The 16,671-nt window shown below is 44.6% G+C and overlaps 1 protein-coding gene across 1 annotated transcript; it reads right to left on the minus strand.

Moving 5' to 3' along the window:
* Positions 1 to 4,204: 4,204 nt before the first annotated feature.
* Positions 4,205 to 15,581, minus strand: LOC142431910 (cytochrome P450 2G1-like). The gene is made up of 9 exons (XM_075536909.1): positions 15,402 to 15,581; positions 13,899 to 14,061; positions 9,578 to 9,727; positions 8,073 to 8,233; positions 7,661 to 7,837; positions 7,291 to 7,432; positions 4,931 to 5,118; positions 4,665 to 4,806; positions 4,205 to 4,386 (listed from the first exon to the last, which is right to left on the minus strand). Exons 1-9 carry the CDS (start codon positions 15,579 to 15,581, stop codon positions 4,205 to 4,207), a joined length of 1,485 nt encoding a protein of 494 aa, XP_075393024.1.
* Positions 15,582 to 16,671: the final 1,090 nt, after the last annotated feature.

The following is a 16,671-nucleotide window of genomic DNA, read 5'->3' on the forward strand; positions in this document are numbered from 1 at the left end:
AGTTGGAAGCAGTAGACCTACTCCAGTATCTGGGGAGCCCTGTTGTCTTTTTATCCATATAAATCTAAACTTTTAATCGTTTCAGATGTTAAGATGATATGCACTTGTGATTACAATAATTTGAACATCACAGAGCAGGATAAAGAAAAAAGTTTTTCCAAAAATATACCAATGGTAGATTAAATTATTGGTCAGCAATAAAAACTCCTTCCTCCCCACTACCTTTATGGGCAGAGTATACATCCTCACACTTGGATTTAGGGCCTTGTCCTATGACCTGCTTTGTGTAATAGACCAAGTGCAACCAAAGAACTTGTGGAATTGAGTTTTCAGTTTGGCTCCTCTGTCATCAGACTTGGAATGGAACCACCCAGCTGAATCCAGTCTAGAAAAGCCAGCCCTCACTCAAACCAGAGATACGTGGTAAATAAGAACAAGATGTCATGGTGTGTCACACAGAAAAAATAAATATCTGGAATTCCACACATAGGGGTGAAACCTCCTATCTAGACAAACTTCCATTTAGGTACTCCAAGTATGTGCAAATTCATAAAAATACATATACTTTTGCAATCTACAACTCACGGCCATGAAAGTGAGTCCGACTCATAGTCCCCCTACAGAGCAGAGGAGAACTCCGTTGTTTTTTCAGAACCGATTTTTTATGGGAGTAAAAAGCATCATCTTTGTCTTATAGGGAAGTTCTTGATATTGAACTGCTGACCTTCTGGTTAATAACCCAACACATAGTCCACTATGCCACCAGGGCTCCTAATATTATAGTAACTGTCCCTGTAACCTAAAAAGTTCTCCCCCTATGTCTTGAGACAGGCTATTTCATAATACTTAAGACATATTTGACATTTAGTTTCTGCAGAGAGATGTTTCTTGGCCAATCATCTCAGGTATTTTAGATTGTATCATAACCATGCAAAAGCTAGATAACAAAGAAGACCGGAGAAGAATGGATGCATTTGATTTATGATGTCACCAAAGAATGGTGAATATACCATGGATGGCCAAAAGAACAAACAGACCTGTCTGGGAAGAAGTACAGCCATCATGACCCTTGGAAGCAAGGATGGCCAGACTTCGCCTCATGTTCTTTGGGCAGGTTGGCAGGAGAGAGCAGCCCCTGACAGGACTTGGCAAAGCAGAGGATCGGCAAAAAAGAGGAAGACCTTTGACAAGAGAGACTGACCCAGTGACTCAGACTGGCATGAGGTTGGTCTGGGACTGGGCAGTGCTTCCTTCAGAGGGTGGCTATGAGCGGTAGTTGACTCAACTCTCCACAAGGAAAACACCACTCTTGAGTTGTCTTCCTCTTTCACTGCTAGTTCTTGATTCTAGTACTTTCTTTGATTCATTCTCTAGTGTTCATGCCTATTTGACATCATATGGTCTCTTTATTTCTCAATTGGATTTTCCCCCTCCTGATCCTCTTGATAGATCATACCATATTTTCTGCCCAACCCCTGTTGTTTGGACGGAATGAATGTCCTGTAAGTATCTGGCGACTAATTGAATGGGAATAAAATGGTGTCAGCGTATCTTGTTGAGGGTCATTCTCTAAAGCAGTGTTTCTCAACCTTCCTAATGTTGTGACCCTTGAATACAGTTCCTCATATCGTGATGATTCCCCCAACTATAAAATTATGTTCGCTTTTACTTCATCACTGTCATTTTGCTCCTGTTATGAATCGGGTGACCCCTGTGAAAGGGTCCCCCTTTGGGGATCAAATGACCCACAGGTTGAGACCTGCTGCTCTATATTACCTTTCCCAGGAGCTGGTCTCTCCTTATAACATGCCAAAAGAACGTGAAATGAAGTTTATCTATCTAAGGAGCATCCTGGCTGTACGTATTCCAAGATCCGTTAGCTTCTTCTGGTAGTCCATGGTTCTTTCAATATTCTTCACCAATACTCTAATTCAAATAATACATGATTTCCCCTGCAGTCTTTCTTATTCATTGTACAACTTTCACTTGCACATGCCATCATGGAAAACATCATGGCGTAGATCAGACAAACCTTAGTTCTCAAAGTAGCATCTTTGCTTTCTAATTCTTCAAAAAGGTACTGTGCTGCAGAGTTTCCCAGTGTGACACATTGTTCGATTTCTTGACCGCTACTTCCATGAACGTTGATTGCGGATCCAAGTAAAATGTCATCTTTCACAACTTCAGCACTTGCTCTGGTAATCACGATGTTGCTTATTGGTCCAGGGGTGAGGAGTTGGGTTTTCTGTACACTGAGTTGTAATGCATACTGAAGGTTGTACGTAGTCTTTTGTTTTCATTAGAATGTGTTTGAAGCTCTCCTCACTTCCAGCAAGCAACATTGTGTTATCTGCCTACGGAAGGTAGTCAGCCTTCCTACAATCCTGGTGCCGAGTTCTTGATCCAATCCAGATTTTCGGGTTATTTAATTTGCATACATATTGAATAAGTATGATAAAAGGATACGATCTTTATGCCCACCTTAAATTTTTTTTAATCTTTTTATTGGGGACTTGTGCAACTCTTATGCCAATCCATCCATCCATCCATCATCATTCTCAAAACATTTGCTTTCTACTTGAGCCCTTGGGATCAGCTCCCCATTTTTTCCCTCCTTCCTCACGAATCCTTGATCATTTAAAAATTATTATTATTACTGTCATATCTTACACCATCTGACATTTCCCTCCACCCACTTTTCTGTTCTCTGTCCCCAAGGGAGGGGGTTATATGTAGATCCTTGTGATCAGTCCCACCTTCCCTCCACCCTCCCTGTATCACCACTCTCATCCCTGGTCCTGAAGAGTTCATCTGTCCTGGACTCCCTGTGCTTCCGGTTCCTATCTGTACCAGTGTACAAAAAGATCATTTTATGGGGTGCTCCATCAGCTCTTATAACAATCCACACATCAATTCTATCAAGCATATTTGTACCATATGTTGCCATCATTATTTTCTAAACATTTACTTTCTATTTGAGCCCTTTGTATTAGTTTGCCTTTTTCCTTTCCCTCCTCCCTCCCACCTTCATAGATCATAAATGATTATTATTTTCATATCTTACACCAACCACTGTCTCCATTCCTACACAGTTTCTGTTGTTCATCCCCCTGGGGTGTGGGGTGTGCTTATGTGTTAGACATTGTGATAGGTTTCCCCCTTCTCACCACCTCCCCCACCTTCCCCCTATACTCCTGGTATCGCTACTCCCATTACTGTTCCTGTATTCAGTGTATCATGAGCTCTTATCTCTTATCTGTACCTGTGTACGAGCTTTGGTCTAGCCTTCAGTGAAAGGCAGGACTGGGGTCATGATAGTGGTGTGTGTTTGGGGGGTGATGAAGCCTTAAGGAAACAGGACTATTCTGTGATTCATTTGTATACTGCACCCTGATTGACTCATCTCTTCCTTGTGACCCTTCTGTGTGTGAGGGAATGTCCCATTTTCTACAGATGGGTTTTGGGTCTCTGTTCTGACCCTCTTCATTCTCAACTCATGGATGGTATTTTCAATGGACTCATATGTACATGAACGTTGTTCTTTGAATAAAGAAGGCTAAAGAAGAATGAAAGCATTTGAATTATGGTGTTGGTGAAGAACATTAAAGTATTATGAACTGCTAAGAGCTTATTAAAAGTACAGTCAGAATGCTCCTTAGAAGCTAGAATGCCTTTGTCTTAGAAGCAAGCCTTTGTGTCCTATATTTGGACATTATCAGGAGAGAGCAGGTTCTAGAGAAGCAGATAAAGCTTAGCAAAGCAGAGAGGCAGTGACAAAAAGGAGTTCCTTTGACAAGATGGATTGATATCGTGGCTGAAGTGCTGGGGATTGACATCACAACAGCTAGACAGTGTTTTGTCACTATTGTGTCAGACCAGTTTGATGGCACTTAACGAGAAGAGACAACAGGACCACATAAACACACACAAACAATAGGGAAGAAGAATATGATGGAAGCAGAGCGTAGCAGGAGATGATTATGAGAGGCAAATACACTTTGGCAGAAATGCTGAATTGGATCGTCATGTTCTGCTGAATGTACAAGCTGTCCGGCTTTGTATCTTCAAGGTAATCTTGTTTGAACTCTGCTTCACACCAGTCATGAGGAGTGTCTTTGATGGACACTCTGGAACTTTATTGAAACGGGTACCATTAGGCAGACACTGTTTTAGACCACTGCTCACTGTGGCCCACAGCGAGCCCTCAACGGGCCACAAGGCAGACCTCATAGGTAGTGGGATTTTTGCCAGGTCTGAAGACTTCAAGGGTGATTTCGATGTCGGCTGGTGGCACTAGAGGACGCAGGGAGAAGCTCTGAAGGATGGAGGTGAAGTACAGAAAGAGTTCCATTTGGGCCAGGGCCTCGCCCAGACAGGCTCTCTTTCCTGTGAACAAAAGGGAGGATAATTGGTTGGCTCCAAATTGCATAAGATAATGGTACAGAAAGGGGTGAGGTCAGGTGTTGGGGTCAGATTACCTCTCATATCCTCAGATGCCCCCAAACCGCATCAGAGGTCACAATAGTGCATACTTAGGAGATGTGTAATTCAGTATGCCTATTTAGAGAACTCATTACTTGGCAAGACTTGTCTTATGGTCAAATTGCTAGATGGACCAAGGGTTTGGGGATGTTCTTGGGAGAGGCCAGGTCAACACAACCTACCAGAGCCAAAAGACACAAAGGCCTCATTCTTCTTGAAACCGCCCTGCTCATCCAAGAAGTGTTGTGGGTAGAAGGTATCTGGGAAGCGAAAGTTCTTGGGGTCTCGATGGGCCATAGAATATATAGGAAGCACTTTGGTGCCCTGAATTGGAGAAGGGAGAGTTAGGGACTATTCCATGTAGTGGAGGAAGGTAGGGATATAGAGAGGAAGAGCAGTACTTAGAGAAGACAGAACAATTGGGGGTGGGGGGATAGTGCAAACCCACCTTGGTCAGAAGGAAGCCTCTAAAATGAGTATCCCGGATGACTTTGTGGGGGACACCCATCGATGAAAAAATGATTAATCTCTGTATCTCATGGATCACGGCGTTTGTGTAGGGCATCTTGACCCTGTCTTTCACACTGGGTGTCCGATGAGTCCCGATCACCTGATTGATCTCTTCATGGACCTTGGCTAGAACAAGTTGGAAACATAGCCCGGGAGGACACAGAGAAATGGGAGTTGGTGTTTGGGTTTTCTCTTTACTTATGAGGCCAAATATAGATGCTAGGAAGGGTCCTGTCTCCAGCAGACAGTGAGTGCCTTCTGAGAGCTCTCACCATGATTGAAGAGGACCTCTTTCTGACTTAACATGTGGCACATCGGTGGTGCCCAAAGACTGCTCATCAGACCCTCGGGAGGAAGACAGTCTGAAACCTGGAATGCCAATATGGGTGTTCAGTTTGAAACCTGAACGCACTCGGTAAGCATGGAAGCCTCAAGAGCTGGACAACAACATCATCTGAGCTGGGTTTTCATAAACCTTTTTTTTTTTTTTTGCAGAAAAAGAAAGAGAAGCAGCCAAGACAGAGAGGAGGCATTGAAGCAAATGGGATAGTAAGAAAAGCTTCTTTGGTGGAGTTGCCTTTGTGTAACTTTCACAAGTAGTGCCTTGGGCAAATCAAGTGATTCTTTTTGCGTCATCTTGAAAGCTGGTACGTTGCTTTTATTAAGATCATCAATATGAAAGGGTTACATCCCCTTCAATGTGCAAGTAACTCTGATTTTGCCTGCCCAGGAAAGGTGTTATGGGTTCAATTGCATGCCTTAAAAAGAGGCATAGAAGTCCCCCTGCCTGGTAGCTGTGAATATGACCTTCTTTGGAAGTAAGTTCTTTGTGGATGTGAGTAGTCAGGTTAGCATGTTGTCATACTGGAACAGGGTGGGCTGTAAGGCAGGCTGGCTGGTGCCCCTACAAGAACAGGAGATGAGACACACAGAAGCACAGAAGGAAGATGTTTAGGTGGTGATGACGTCAGAGATTGGAAATAGGTGCTTAAAACCAATGAATTCCTATTGCTACCAGAAACTTCAAGAAACAAGGATAGGTCTTCCCTTAGAGAAGTGGTCTCCACACTTATGTGGATCATGGTCTCCTTCTCAGAATGAAAGCTCACTCAGCACTTGGCAATGAAAAACTCTTGTTTATCATCCAAGATAAACTGTAGATGCCTGCTTTTGCAATTCCCTACCCTTGATCATCCTAGAAACCGCCAAGGGGCAGTCTCACTTGCTTTTTGGAAAACAAAAAATCCAACCAAACAAAAAACCTGCCCATGAGCCTTCTATGCGAGCAAGACTCTATTGGCACCCTGAATTAGACTTCTGGAACCCAGAAGGGTGAGCGAACAGACCTCTGCTGCTTAATCTACCTAATCTGTGGTATGTTGTTAGGTGAGCACTGTAGGACGAGTATGGAAGGTGTGGGATAAATGGCTTATTGTTCATTATGAAAAAAGACAAATTAGGACACGGGTGGTGAGTCTATAAAACTAAAAAAATCAAATCAGTCTTCCATTATTTCAAAAAATCCTTTTAAACGTTATTAGCAAAGAAAGGGGCTAATTTGGGGGCTATTTCTTGCACATGAACATGAAACCCTCACCTTGGTAGTCCCTCAAACTGGCCAGATAGCCCTTTTGGGAGGTGATTATGAGAGGTAAATACTTCAGAATTTAGATTGAGATTCTACTTAGCTCTGGCACTGTGGTCAGCAGAATAAGGACCACCTGAAATATATACCCCCTAGTCTCCATAACCTGTAAACATTACTTCGATCACAAGTTATTTTTAACAGATGCAATAAAACTGAGGGTCTTCAGATGGTCAGGCTGTTCTAGATTATCGAAGTGGTCCATAATGAAATCATCAATGTCCTTATAAGAAGGATAGAAAGTTAGTGTTAGAGGGATGTTAGAATAAAAACGGAATAAGATTAGGAGAGGGTCACTGCTGGCTTTGGAGATGAGGGAATGGACCATGTGCCCAGGACCTCAGCATTGCAACCCCAGCAGCTGACGAAGGCAAAGAATCTGATTCTCCCCTCTAGCTTCTCACTCAATGAGGGCCCTTTGAGAATTCTGACCTGCAGGACTATATTGTAATCAATCTTGTACTGGTTGGCGGAACTGAGTGTTTGGAAACCAACACAGGCATCAAGTACAGGGTTTAATTAAAGGACCCCCTGTAGCAGAGATTCCAAGATTTCTGTACCCATGATAGCAAGAGGGTCTAAGGTTTGAAGATCCTGTCTTCCTCCTGTTGGGAGCAGGGGCACCAAGGACACACGCGAAGGAGGATGTGTACCTTGTACTTCGGGATGCTTCATGAGCAGCAGGATTCCATACTGGAGAGTGATGCTCACTGTTTCTGTGCCGGCAAAGAAGAGGTCGAAAATGATGGCAATCAGATTCTTGTGGTTGAATTCTGTGTTGGGGTTACTTTCCTCCTAAATGCAAGACAAACAGTAAACAGAATTGCAAGACTTAAAAAATTCCATAACTTATCTTTAAAAGGTCAAGGTTAATACTGTTATGGTTGGTGTCTATCTTGATTTCTAAATAGTAGTAAATCATGTGAGAAAATACTTGCTTGCTTGCCCCCAATCTGTTGAGGAGTGGCTTTATTGTGGCAAGACCCAGGGATTGAGGAAAGCCTGGCAGGAGGGGACAGGTACCTGTTGCTTCTTGATGAGGAAGCAGTCAATGAAATCCTGAGGATTTGAGAGGTCAAAGCATGATTCCTTGATTTTGACCCTAGAGACAATGAAGTCCTTCAGTTCCTCTATCAGATAGTAGCTTCTCTTGTGTCTTCCAGGAAAATATTGCATGATATCCCAATACATATCAGCTAGCTATAGAGGATAGAGCAGACAACCTGTTAATTTTTAGGGCCCACTGGAATTGAGTTAGAATCCCAAAGCTCGGCTAGAATCGAGAGCGAGGTGTGAGACATGGGCATATTGGAGTCTTGGGCAGATTGAGTCATTTGTTCCTGGGTTGTGGAGATAATTAATGAAACCAGGTTTACGCAGGCGTTTAGGTAACTGAGATTTGGGGTAAGGTAGGCAGACAAGGGGTGGTGGGCACCTGTGTCCAGGGTGAGCTGATCTCAATGAAAATCTCCTTTGTCAGCTCCAGTAGTCTTAGGAACTGCTTGTCTTTGTAGTCAAAGCGGTGTCCGAAAAGGATAGAGCAGATGACATTGGACACCGTGCCTCTAATGAAGAAGGTGGTCTTGATGGGTGCGCCTGATGGACAGAATTGTGGCCGTTGTAGAGAATTAGGAAGATCATGAGATGTGGATTTACTGTATTGAAGACTGGCTTAATAGCGTGTGTGCGTCACTTCATAATTTGTGTTTTTAGACTTGATTTGTAAATTCGCACACTGGTTGAATAAACACTTCATTGATTTTCCACGATTCGGTAGAGTGATGCCTTTTAAATTAATTACTATGCCATCACCTGGCATGCTTTATACACTTGAAAATGATATAGGGCCTTGGTAATACTTTTCTTTTATGTGTTTGTCACAGACTTGGGAGGAAAGTACATGTAAGATACATATGGACCAAAAAAGATTGATGGGACGCTTGTTCTAGCGCTCCTCTTGATTCCTTTTGGGCTATTAAATATTGAGGATGATGACCCCAATTATTGCAGCCACTCCACAGAGAGGACCGCATGGCCAGCCCCACTATGGAATATGACGTCCCTCACTGACCCATGGCCCTGCAAGGGAGGGCACTGGAGACACAGTGTGGGAATTGTGGCCAACCCGATCCCAGCACACCGAGACAAAGCACTGGGGGAGTGCAGCGGAACAGCAAGGGAATGGAGTGGCAAGGTCCCCAGGGAATGCTGAAAGTGGACTCTGGGGCCAGGGTGTGATGCCCCAACAAACTGGACTGGAAAACACTCCTAAAGGCCAACAAATGATCCTTGAATTAAATATATATATATATATTTATTTAAGGATAATATATATGTATATATATTATCCTTAAACGTCAGGCTACCTTCGTACAATAGAATGTTGTTGTCTTGTCCATAGATTTTGGGATACCTTTCCCAGAAAAAAATGTACATACTAGTGTATACAAGTTTGAAAAAGATATATGAAGCTATAAGGACATTTAACGGCTCTCATAGATTTTTCAAAGTATCCAGAGTCCCTGTTTTGGGGGGGGTTTTTTAGAAAAAAAATTTCCCTTTTAATTTACTTTTTCTTGGTACTTCCCAGCCTCTGTCTTTTCTCTAAAACTCAGTGGCTTCTGCCCTTACTTTTGGCTGAGGATTGGACTCCTTTTAAAATAAAATCAATTTGTATGTGTCTAGTAAAAGGGCTCAGATATCCACCCTCTCCAAATATGTATCTAACACCAGGGGCTCACAGACTCTCTAAGATCCCTTGAGATGCAGATGCCCTTGAGAGGAATGTCATAAAAAGTCTTTCCTGTTCATGTTTAACATCGAACCTACCTGGGGAGAAAAAATCTGTGAATCCTAAACCCATATTATAACAATCCACTCCCCTTAAATGATTCCTCCCACCATGGCTTGTCTTTCCCCGGCTGAGCTCAGTCGCCATACCATTAGTCTTCCGTAATGTCTCCATTAAGTATCCAGCCTCTTCCTGGATCCGCTCCTCAATGCTTCGCTTTCCCATCCCAAAGTCCTGGAGGACAGCCAGGGAGAAGCGGCGCAGAGTCCTCCATCGTTCTCCGTTGGCCATAGAGACACCTGTCAGGATCTCAGCGTCAGGCCATTGCCTGGCCTCCCTTTCTATTTCCCTATTCTGTGTTGGGCCGTAAGAAGGATGTGGTCTCTGGGGCTACCTTCCTAATGTCTCAGACAGGTTAGAAGACCAAGGTGCCCACTCTCTGGGACATGAAAGGGAATCAGACTAGAAAGAACTAGGAGATACTCTGAAGATACCCAGTGACAGGGATCTGGACAAATAATTGGCGGCTGCATCAGGAGAATAAGGCAGCGATGGACAGAATGTCACAGGGAGCACTGCTTTGTCTCTATCCTTCTTGTGTTCTCTAGACGTACACCGATGCATACACACGGCTCAGGCCTGCCTATTAAGGTACATACACAAAAGTGGGGTCATTCAGTTAGATGTGTTTAGAGTTTCCCAACTTATATTCTCATGGATCCTTCTTGTCTTGCACTTCCTTTTCTCTCCATTGCTCCTTCCTCTCAATCTCCCACAACCCAAACAGCTCCCTTCCCCCATCCAGCACCTTGCTGCCTCACTAAAAAAAAAACAGCATGTAGAGATTTCAAGATGTGCACGAATATTCGGAAAGTGGAAGAAGTATCAGGCAGGAAGAATTTTGGATAAAAGGGAGAGTTTATGGCTGGATTTAGGTGTTTATGGAAGAATAAAGCAGTCACAAAAGGGTGAAGTGTTAGTATGTCATTATTTGTGAGCTGAATGGGTAACGAATTGGAAAGGTTAACAAGCAAATGAATGAATTCATGGAAGGATAGTTAAATGAGAAGATAAGTGGAAGGTCATGCCTAGATGTATAGATACTTGGACAGCAATAATAATGGATGAGTGGATCTTTGGGTGGGAGTTTGAGTCAAGTATACAGTGAAAGCCAAGCTATCTTAAGAGAAGTATGTATGTATGTACGTATGTATGTGGATTGATAGAATGAAGGCTTTGCAGCCCTTTAATGTTGAAGGGTAGGTGTAACTAGACATGCCTGAGTAACTATCAATGCATGCATGAACCTGGGGAATGCAGGATTTTATGTGTTGAACACATGTTTTGGAAAAACATGAGGGAACTTGAGTTGATACACAAGGAAAATCATTTCTCTATAAACAGGTAGGCCAGCTGTAACACAGCAGGCACTCTGGAGCCAACACATTGCGTCTAAATGCTGGTCTTGCTACCCCCTCACAAGGTGATCATTCCTGAAAGTTTTTATCTGTGACGACTGATTTTAGGTTAACTTGAATTTGGAGGAATGTGTAAGGTTAGAGTCCAACCTGTTAATCGCGTCAAAGGCTGATGATGCCTCTTTGGGGGAGGGGTGTGTGGCCTTTTCTACAAGACTGAGAGTGAGAATTTCTCCATCCTTTTTCTTTCTGCCCCTCTGTTTGCTGAGATGCTGTGTGCCTTCAGGGGCAGCTCCAAGTGTGATGTTGGCCCTGGGCGCCGAGCTGGGAGCTGTTGGCATCCTGCCACGTTTCCACCGACTTTGGATGCATGCAATGCTGCACCTGCTCGCCTGTGATCCCCCTGCATCCTGTTTCGCTTTTCTGTGCCATTGGCCTTTGGCTACATGCGTCCGTAGAGGGCCCCTCCAACAATTGGACTTATGGACTTGAATAGTACTGGGATGCCTTCTTGATGTGAAGTTCTTTCTTAAACATGTACGAGCGTCAATCGTTTGGTTTATCTAGACAACCCAGCCTGACACACTTGGTGCCGTGGAGTGTGCTAGAGACACAAAACAGGAAGCTGGGGAGTGGAGGTGTGGCAGTTGGGTCGAGTTGCATTTTCTTTGTCCTTTGGCTAGTCAGAGGAGGTCCTAGTATGGCCACATAGTTCACTCATTTGTTTCTGGAAATGACATGGGAAGTGAAACTTTGGATTCCTAGGAACTGCCTCTGGTGACTCCGCTCTGAAATGGATGTTAAGTTGCAGGTCAGGGGCGTCCTGGCGCTCATAGACTTTCCTGAGGCGACTTACTCACAATGCATCCTAGAGTCGGACCTGCGGACTCGTCCCCTCGTTAGGAGCCCAGAGTCACACGCATATGAGTGGGGTGACCTAAAGCAGCGGTACTCACCCTCTGGGTCAAGGCCCCTTTGGGCGTCAAATGACCCTTTCACAGGGGCCACTCGATTCATTACAGTAGCAAAATGACAGTGATGAAAATCATTTTCTGAGAATAAAATTAGAAAATAATTTTATGGTTGGGGTGTGACCACTACACGAGGAACTGTATAAAAAGGTTGCGGCATTAGTAAGGTTGAGAACCACTGGCCTAGATAAATAATGGATTGAATCTGAGTGTTTTCACAAGAATTGTGTTCAGGATCTGGCTGAACTAGGATTATACCAATTTTTCCTACCTACTGTTATTGACATAATGTGTGATAGAAATAAATATTGTAAAATTATTTTTAGAAAGAGCCGATAAGCCGACTGTCTTCAGCCTTTACAATTGGATCTTTGTAAGGGGTCATTAGGAGTTTCCTGGAGGAAATGGACTTTTGTATGAAGCCAAAGTAGAAGGCTTAGGAAAGGTAAGCCCCATCCAGTGACTTGTGTGTCAGGATATTTGCTTTTGAAAATCATGCCACTGGAACGATTGGGAGCCTGAAGGGGGAAAAAAGGTGGCTTTGGTAAGCAGTTTGCCCGTGGATGCACCTGGGCTGCAAAGTTAAAGGGAGTCTGTAGACAACCTGAAATGCTAGTTGACTACCTGGATTCATTCTCTTGAGTGGGACCAGGGGACACACAGCAATGAAGAGATGGGTTGAGTCTGGCCACTGTTGTATGGGCCTGGTTCCCAAGGATGAGAGGAGATACGCAAGTGGGCTGACTGCTTTGTAAGGAATCTTACAACCATGACCTGACCTAGCTCATGGGGCACGGTTTGTTGAGAATGCATGAAAGGATCAGAGGTCTGAAATTGGTGGGTGTTGGGTGGGAGTTGTGTGGGGGGCTCCTTAGCTTGCTACAGCACCCATAGGCCTAGCCTGGGATGAGTAGGACTGAGATGACCAGAACTGGCCCAGATGAAGAAGAAAGCATTTGACCCTGTGAGCTGATGATGCATATTGCTTGCTGACTTGATAGAGAAACTTGATGGATTTGACCTGTTCTCATGAATGCAGACACACACGATTCCAATTGCAATGAACATTGTTCACAATTGTTCACATCAGAGAACATGCTTGTCTCCTCAGAGCACTGAATTGTTAGAAACAGACATTTTAGAAATTGGATACCCCAAATCAGCCTGGGGGGGGGTGGGTTGGGAGGGGAGAGGAGATAAAGGGATGGAGTAGCTGGTTCACAACATTCGTGGATGTGGAAAGTGTTGATAGGATTATAGTATTCAGGTGTAGGGTTCATAAGACTGTCATTGTTAGGCATAGAATATTTTAGGTTAGCTCACTTATAGAAGGTTTAAATGGTGCTGGTGTGTTTCAGTTGCGCACATTTTCACTGTCTCATGTTAAGTGAAAATAAAATCGTATTATTGTCTTTGGTGATTATGTGCAGTTAAAGAGTTTCATAAAAAGCATCAAGTTGTCAAGGGGTTGTCTCTGGCATTTGATTTTATGTCAACTTGCACTTGTATAGGTGTGGAATCTAGCCTGTCAATTAGGTCACAGCCTGATGATGCTTCCTTGGGGGGGTGGCCTTTTCACAAGAGAAGCTGTGAGAACTTCTCCCTCCTTACTTGCGTCTCACCTTGCTCCTTGCTAGGACTATGTAGCTGCCTTCAAGAATGGCACCACTGGGCTGCTGACCCTAGGAGTCAACCTCTGAGCTGCCCGAGCTCCGACACGTGCCTACTGACCTTGGTCTCCCCGAACCCTGCTTTACCTTTCGGTGTCATTGGCTTTCAGGTAAGTACACCTCAGAGATTTCTGGCTAGCATCAGACCCGTGGACTTGAGTTAGACTGGGTTGGGATGATATATGGATATTAAGTCACTTATTACATATATCATGAATGTCACTGTTTTGTTTTTTTTTTCTCTAGCTAAACCAGCTTTACACAGTTTCTTTATTTGAAAATATAGTTCAACATCAATAGTTCTATTGGAGAGTCAGTGTAATTACAGAGGGGGAGTTCTTATCAAAGAACCTGGGACATCGGAAGGGACATTATAAACCTGCCTATTGTTATTATTTTGTTGTTACATACCATGACCTTTGCTGCTCTTACTCAGGGAAGGCATTTCTCCACGGCCACTGAAATTATCTGCTTGGCCTATAAAGGCCTCCTTCACTGCGTCATAGTCACATAAAACAACCACTGGCTTGGGCCCCATGTACACAGTGAACACCGGTCCATATTTCTCCTTGAGCTGAGAGTGGAGGCGAGAAGAAGAGAAGGATGCTGGTCAGAGATTAGGCCAATCAAGGATTGTAGGAGTGGTGATTTCAGGGGAGACCGGTGAAGATAAAAAGAACCAAGAGAGGACACTGGATTTGAAACGACTATTGAGGAAAAAAACACAGAAGCTCGGTGTCCTGTGATCCATAGAGGCCTGGTGTCATCACCTCCATTCTTAATTCTCTGATCTGTGAAACAGTGGATCTGGATTCGATGAACGCCAAATTCCATTCTCTGTCTGCAATATGACATTTCAGAAATCCCAAGACTTCAAGATCTCGAGGCTCTGAGTTGTAAGCAGTTTCAATGTAAGTGCCTTTGTGATTAAGAATTTACGGGACTATGATTCCCAAATTTTCATCATTAGTATGTGGAGTTCCAATATACCAGAAATTGGTGCTACTAGTATTTTCAGATTACAGCATAATAACTTTCAGAAGTGGATATTATAGGGCTTAAAATTGGGAATGGCGCATGACAGCATTGTACTCTTTCCCCATACTTATTTTATCTTTAGGCTGAGCATGTAATCTAAACAACTAGACTATATGAAGACATTTGAGCTGTCAGGATAGGGGGAAAAGCTCCTGAACAACCTACAACACACACGTGACACAACCTTGCTTGCTGAAAGGGCATAGGACTCGAAGCACTTACTCATGCAACAACTACAGCCTTCAGGGTGGGCTATACAACTCAGTGTAATGACAGCCCAAATCCTCACATGTGCGGCAGTCGCGGACTTATGTTAAACAGAGATTTGACTGAAGCTGTCAAAGCTTCCATCGTACTTGGATCTACGGTCAGCGGCCATCAGAGCAGAAGGCTGTGAATCAAATGACACAGCACATTGAGGAAATTGATCTCTCGGATGTGGTGAGGGGAGCCAGGGTGTCACTTGGCTTCATAGGCATGGCGAAAGCCTGATAGACACTAAGCAAGAGCCAATGCGTTTATTTGCATTGTGTCATTGATGAAGAAGACTGAATGATTGCCCACTGCTAGAAGAAAAATCGCATCTCTCTTCGGGGAGGCCCAGGCAGAATACTCTTTAGAAATGCGGATTGTGAGACTGTCTGACATTCTTTGGTGATGTTATGAGGACAGGCCAGTCTCCACAAAGTGAATCATGCTTGGTGAATTAGAGGCTCAGCCAAAAAGGGGCAACTTCAGGGAAATGTATCAACACAGTGGCTGCAACGATGGGCTAAAACAGGACACGCTTGATAGAGACCCTAGGCCAACACACAGCAGTGCCCAGGCAGCGACAACCATGTTCTTCTCTGCCCAAGGGGAGGGAAACAGACTCACCTTCTGGAAAGATTGATAGGTGTCAGTTATGCTGACTTGCAGCAAGTTTCCCAGGAAGGGCAGTGGTGTGGGTCCCGGGGGCAGCTGGCTCCTCTTTTTGACCCATGTCAAGGCAATGAGGACAAGGAGGCCAGACAAGCAGAGAGTCTGAAAGACTGTGAAGAGCCCCACCAGCTCCATAGTGCCTGACCAATGACCTCTGTCCAAGACTCCAGATGCTGCCTAAATAGATTTGGGAAGGCCAGCTGGTGCAGAAATCTAAATATTTGGAATTGAGTTATCAGATCTGGTTGACGTGAGGAAAGTAATTGCTTCATCTGACTGTGTTTATATAACTTTCTACCCTTTCCTGTATTAAAAGTGAAATCCATTCCCTCTAAAAAATCCCTGGTGTCACTCATTTTCATTTTATTTTTCACCCCTCAGTTCTTGCATAGATCAGTCTCTGGTTCCAACTCTCTTTTGTGCACAAGAGGCACCTGGACGTCATGCTCCGCTGTTGTGTGGGGCAGTGGGACCCTCTAGGCTCTGGCTGCCGCCCTGTCCTTTGGCCCTTGGGTGAGCCACTGATCCTTGGAGGGCCTCCCGATTCCATTTGTCCAGAGAAAAACCTCATGCTTATGGTTGAGGACGTATTGGTGCCTTCACTCTAGCACCTCTGCCCAGACCATGAGAACAGGCCTAGGCTCACCCACTCCCCACGAGGGTGAGACGTGTGCACAGAGTCACCCAGCGAGGAGTCGCGTGGAGAAGCCAACCCTTGCCACTCCACAGAGCTGTCCCTGCAGCACATGCACACTGATGAGAAGATGGGGCCCGTTACCCAGCAAATGTAGGTGAGGCAACCACTATGGTCTCCACAGACACTTAAAAATTCTTGCTCAGTAGACTCCCTTCCAGATTTTTCTGAACCAACACACGCATAGTTCATTTAAGGATGTGCTGGGGTCTGCCGGATAATGATGCTGGGCGGCTGGAAGCACCATGTGGCCACAGGAGGCAGCCCAGACCTTGAGTCCAGCCTGGTCCCAGGTGTCCAGGCTCCCAGCCTTCAACTCCCCTGAGCCGTTTGAGGAGTCCTCCCCCTCCAGCCCAGGACCCCTTCCTCACCTGGGCCCTTTGAGGGACAGACAGGGGTGTCTCCAGCTCTCCTGCCAATGGACAGTGGAGACTCAGTGGTGGTGACGTACATAAACATGCTCGGTCAGGCTCAGCTCACGAGCAGAGAAGACAGCCACCCCAAGTAGAATTTTGGTGGCAGTGTCCCGGG

Source organism: Tenrec ecaudatus, chromosome 18, assembly GCF_050624435.1.
Source record: "Tenrec ecaudatus isolate mTenEca1 chromosome 18, mTenEca1.hap1, whole genome shotgun sequence".
Taxonomy (NCBI): domain Eukaryota; kingdom Metazoa; phylum Chordata; class Mammalia; order Afrosoricida; family Tenrecidae; genus Tenrec; species Tenrec ecaudatus.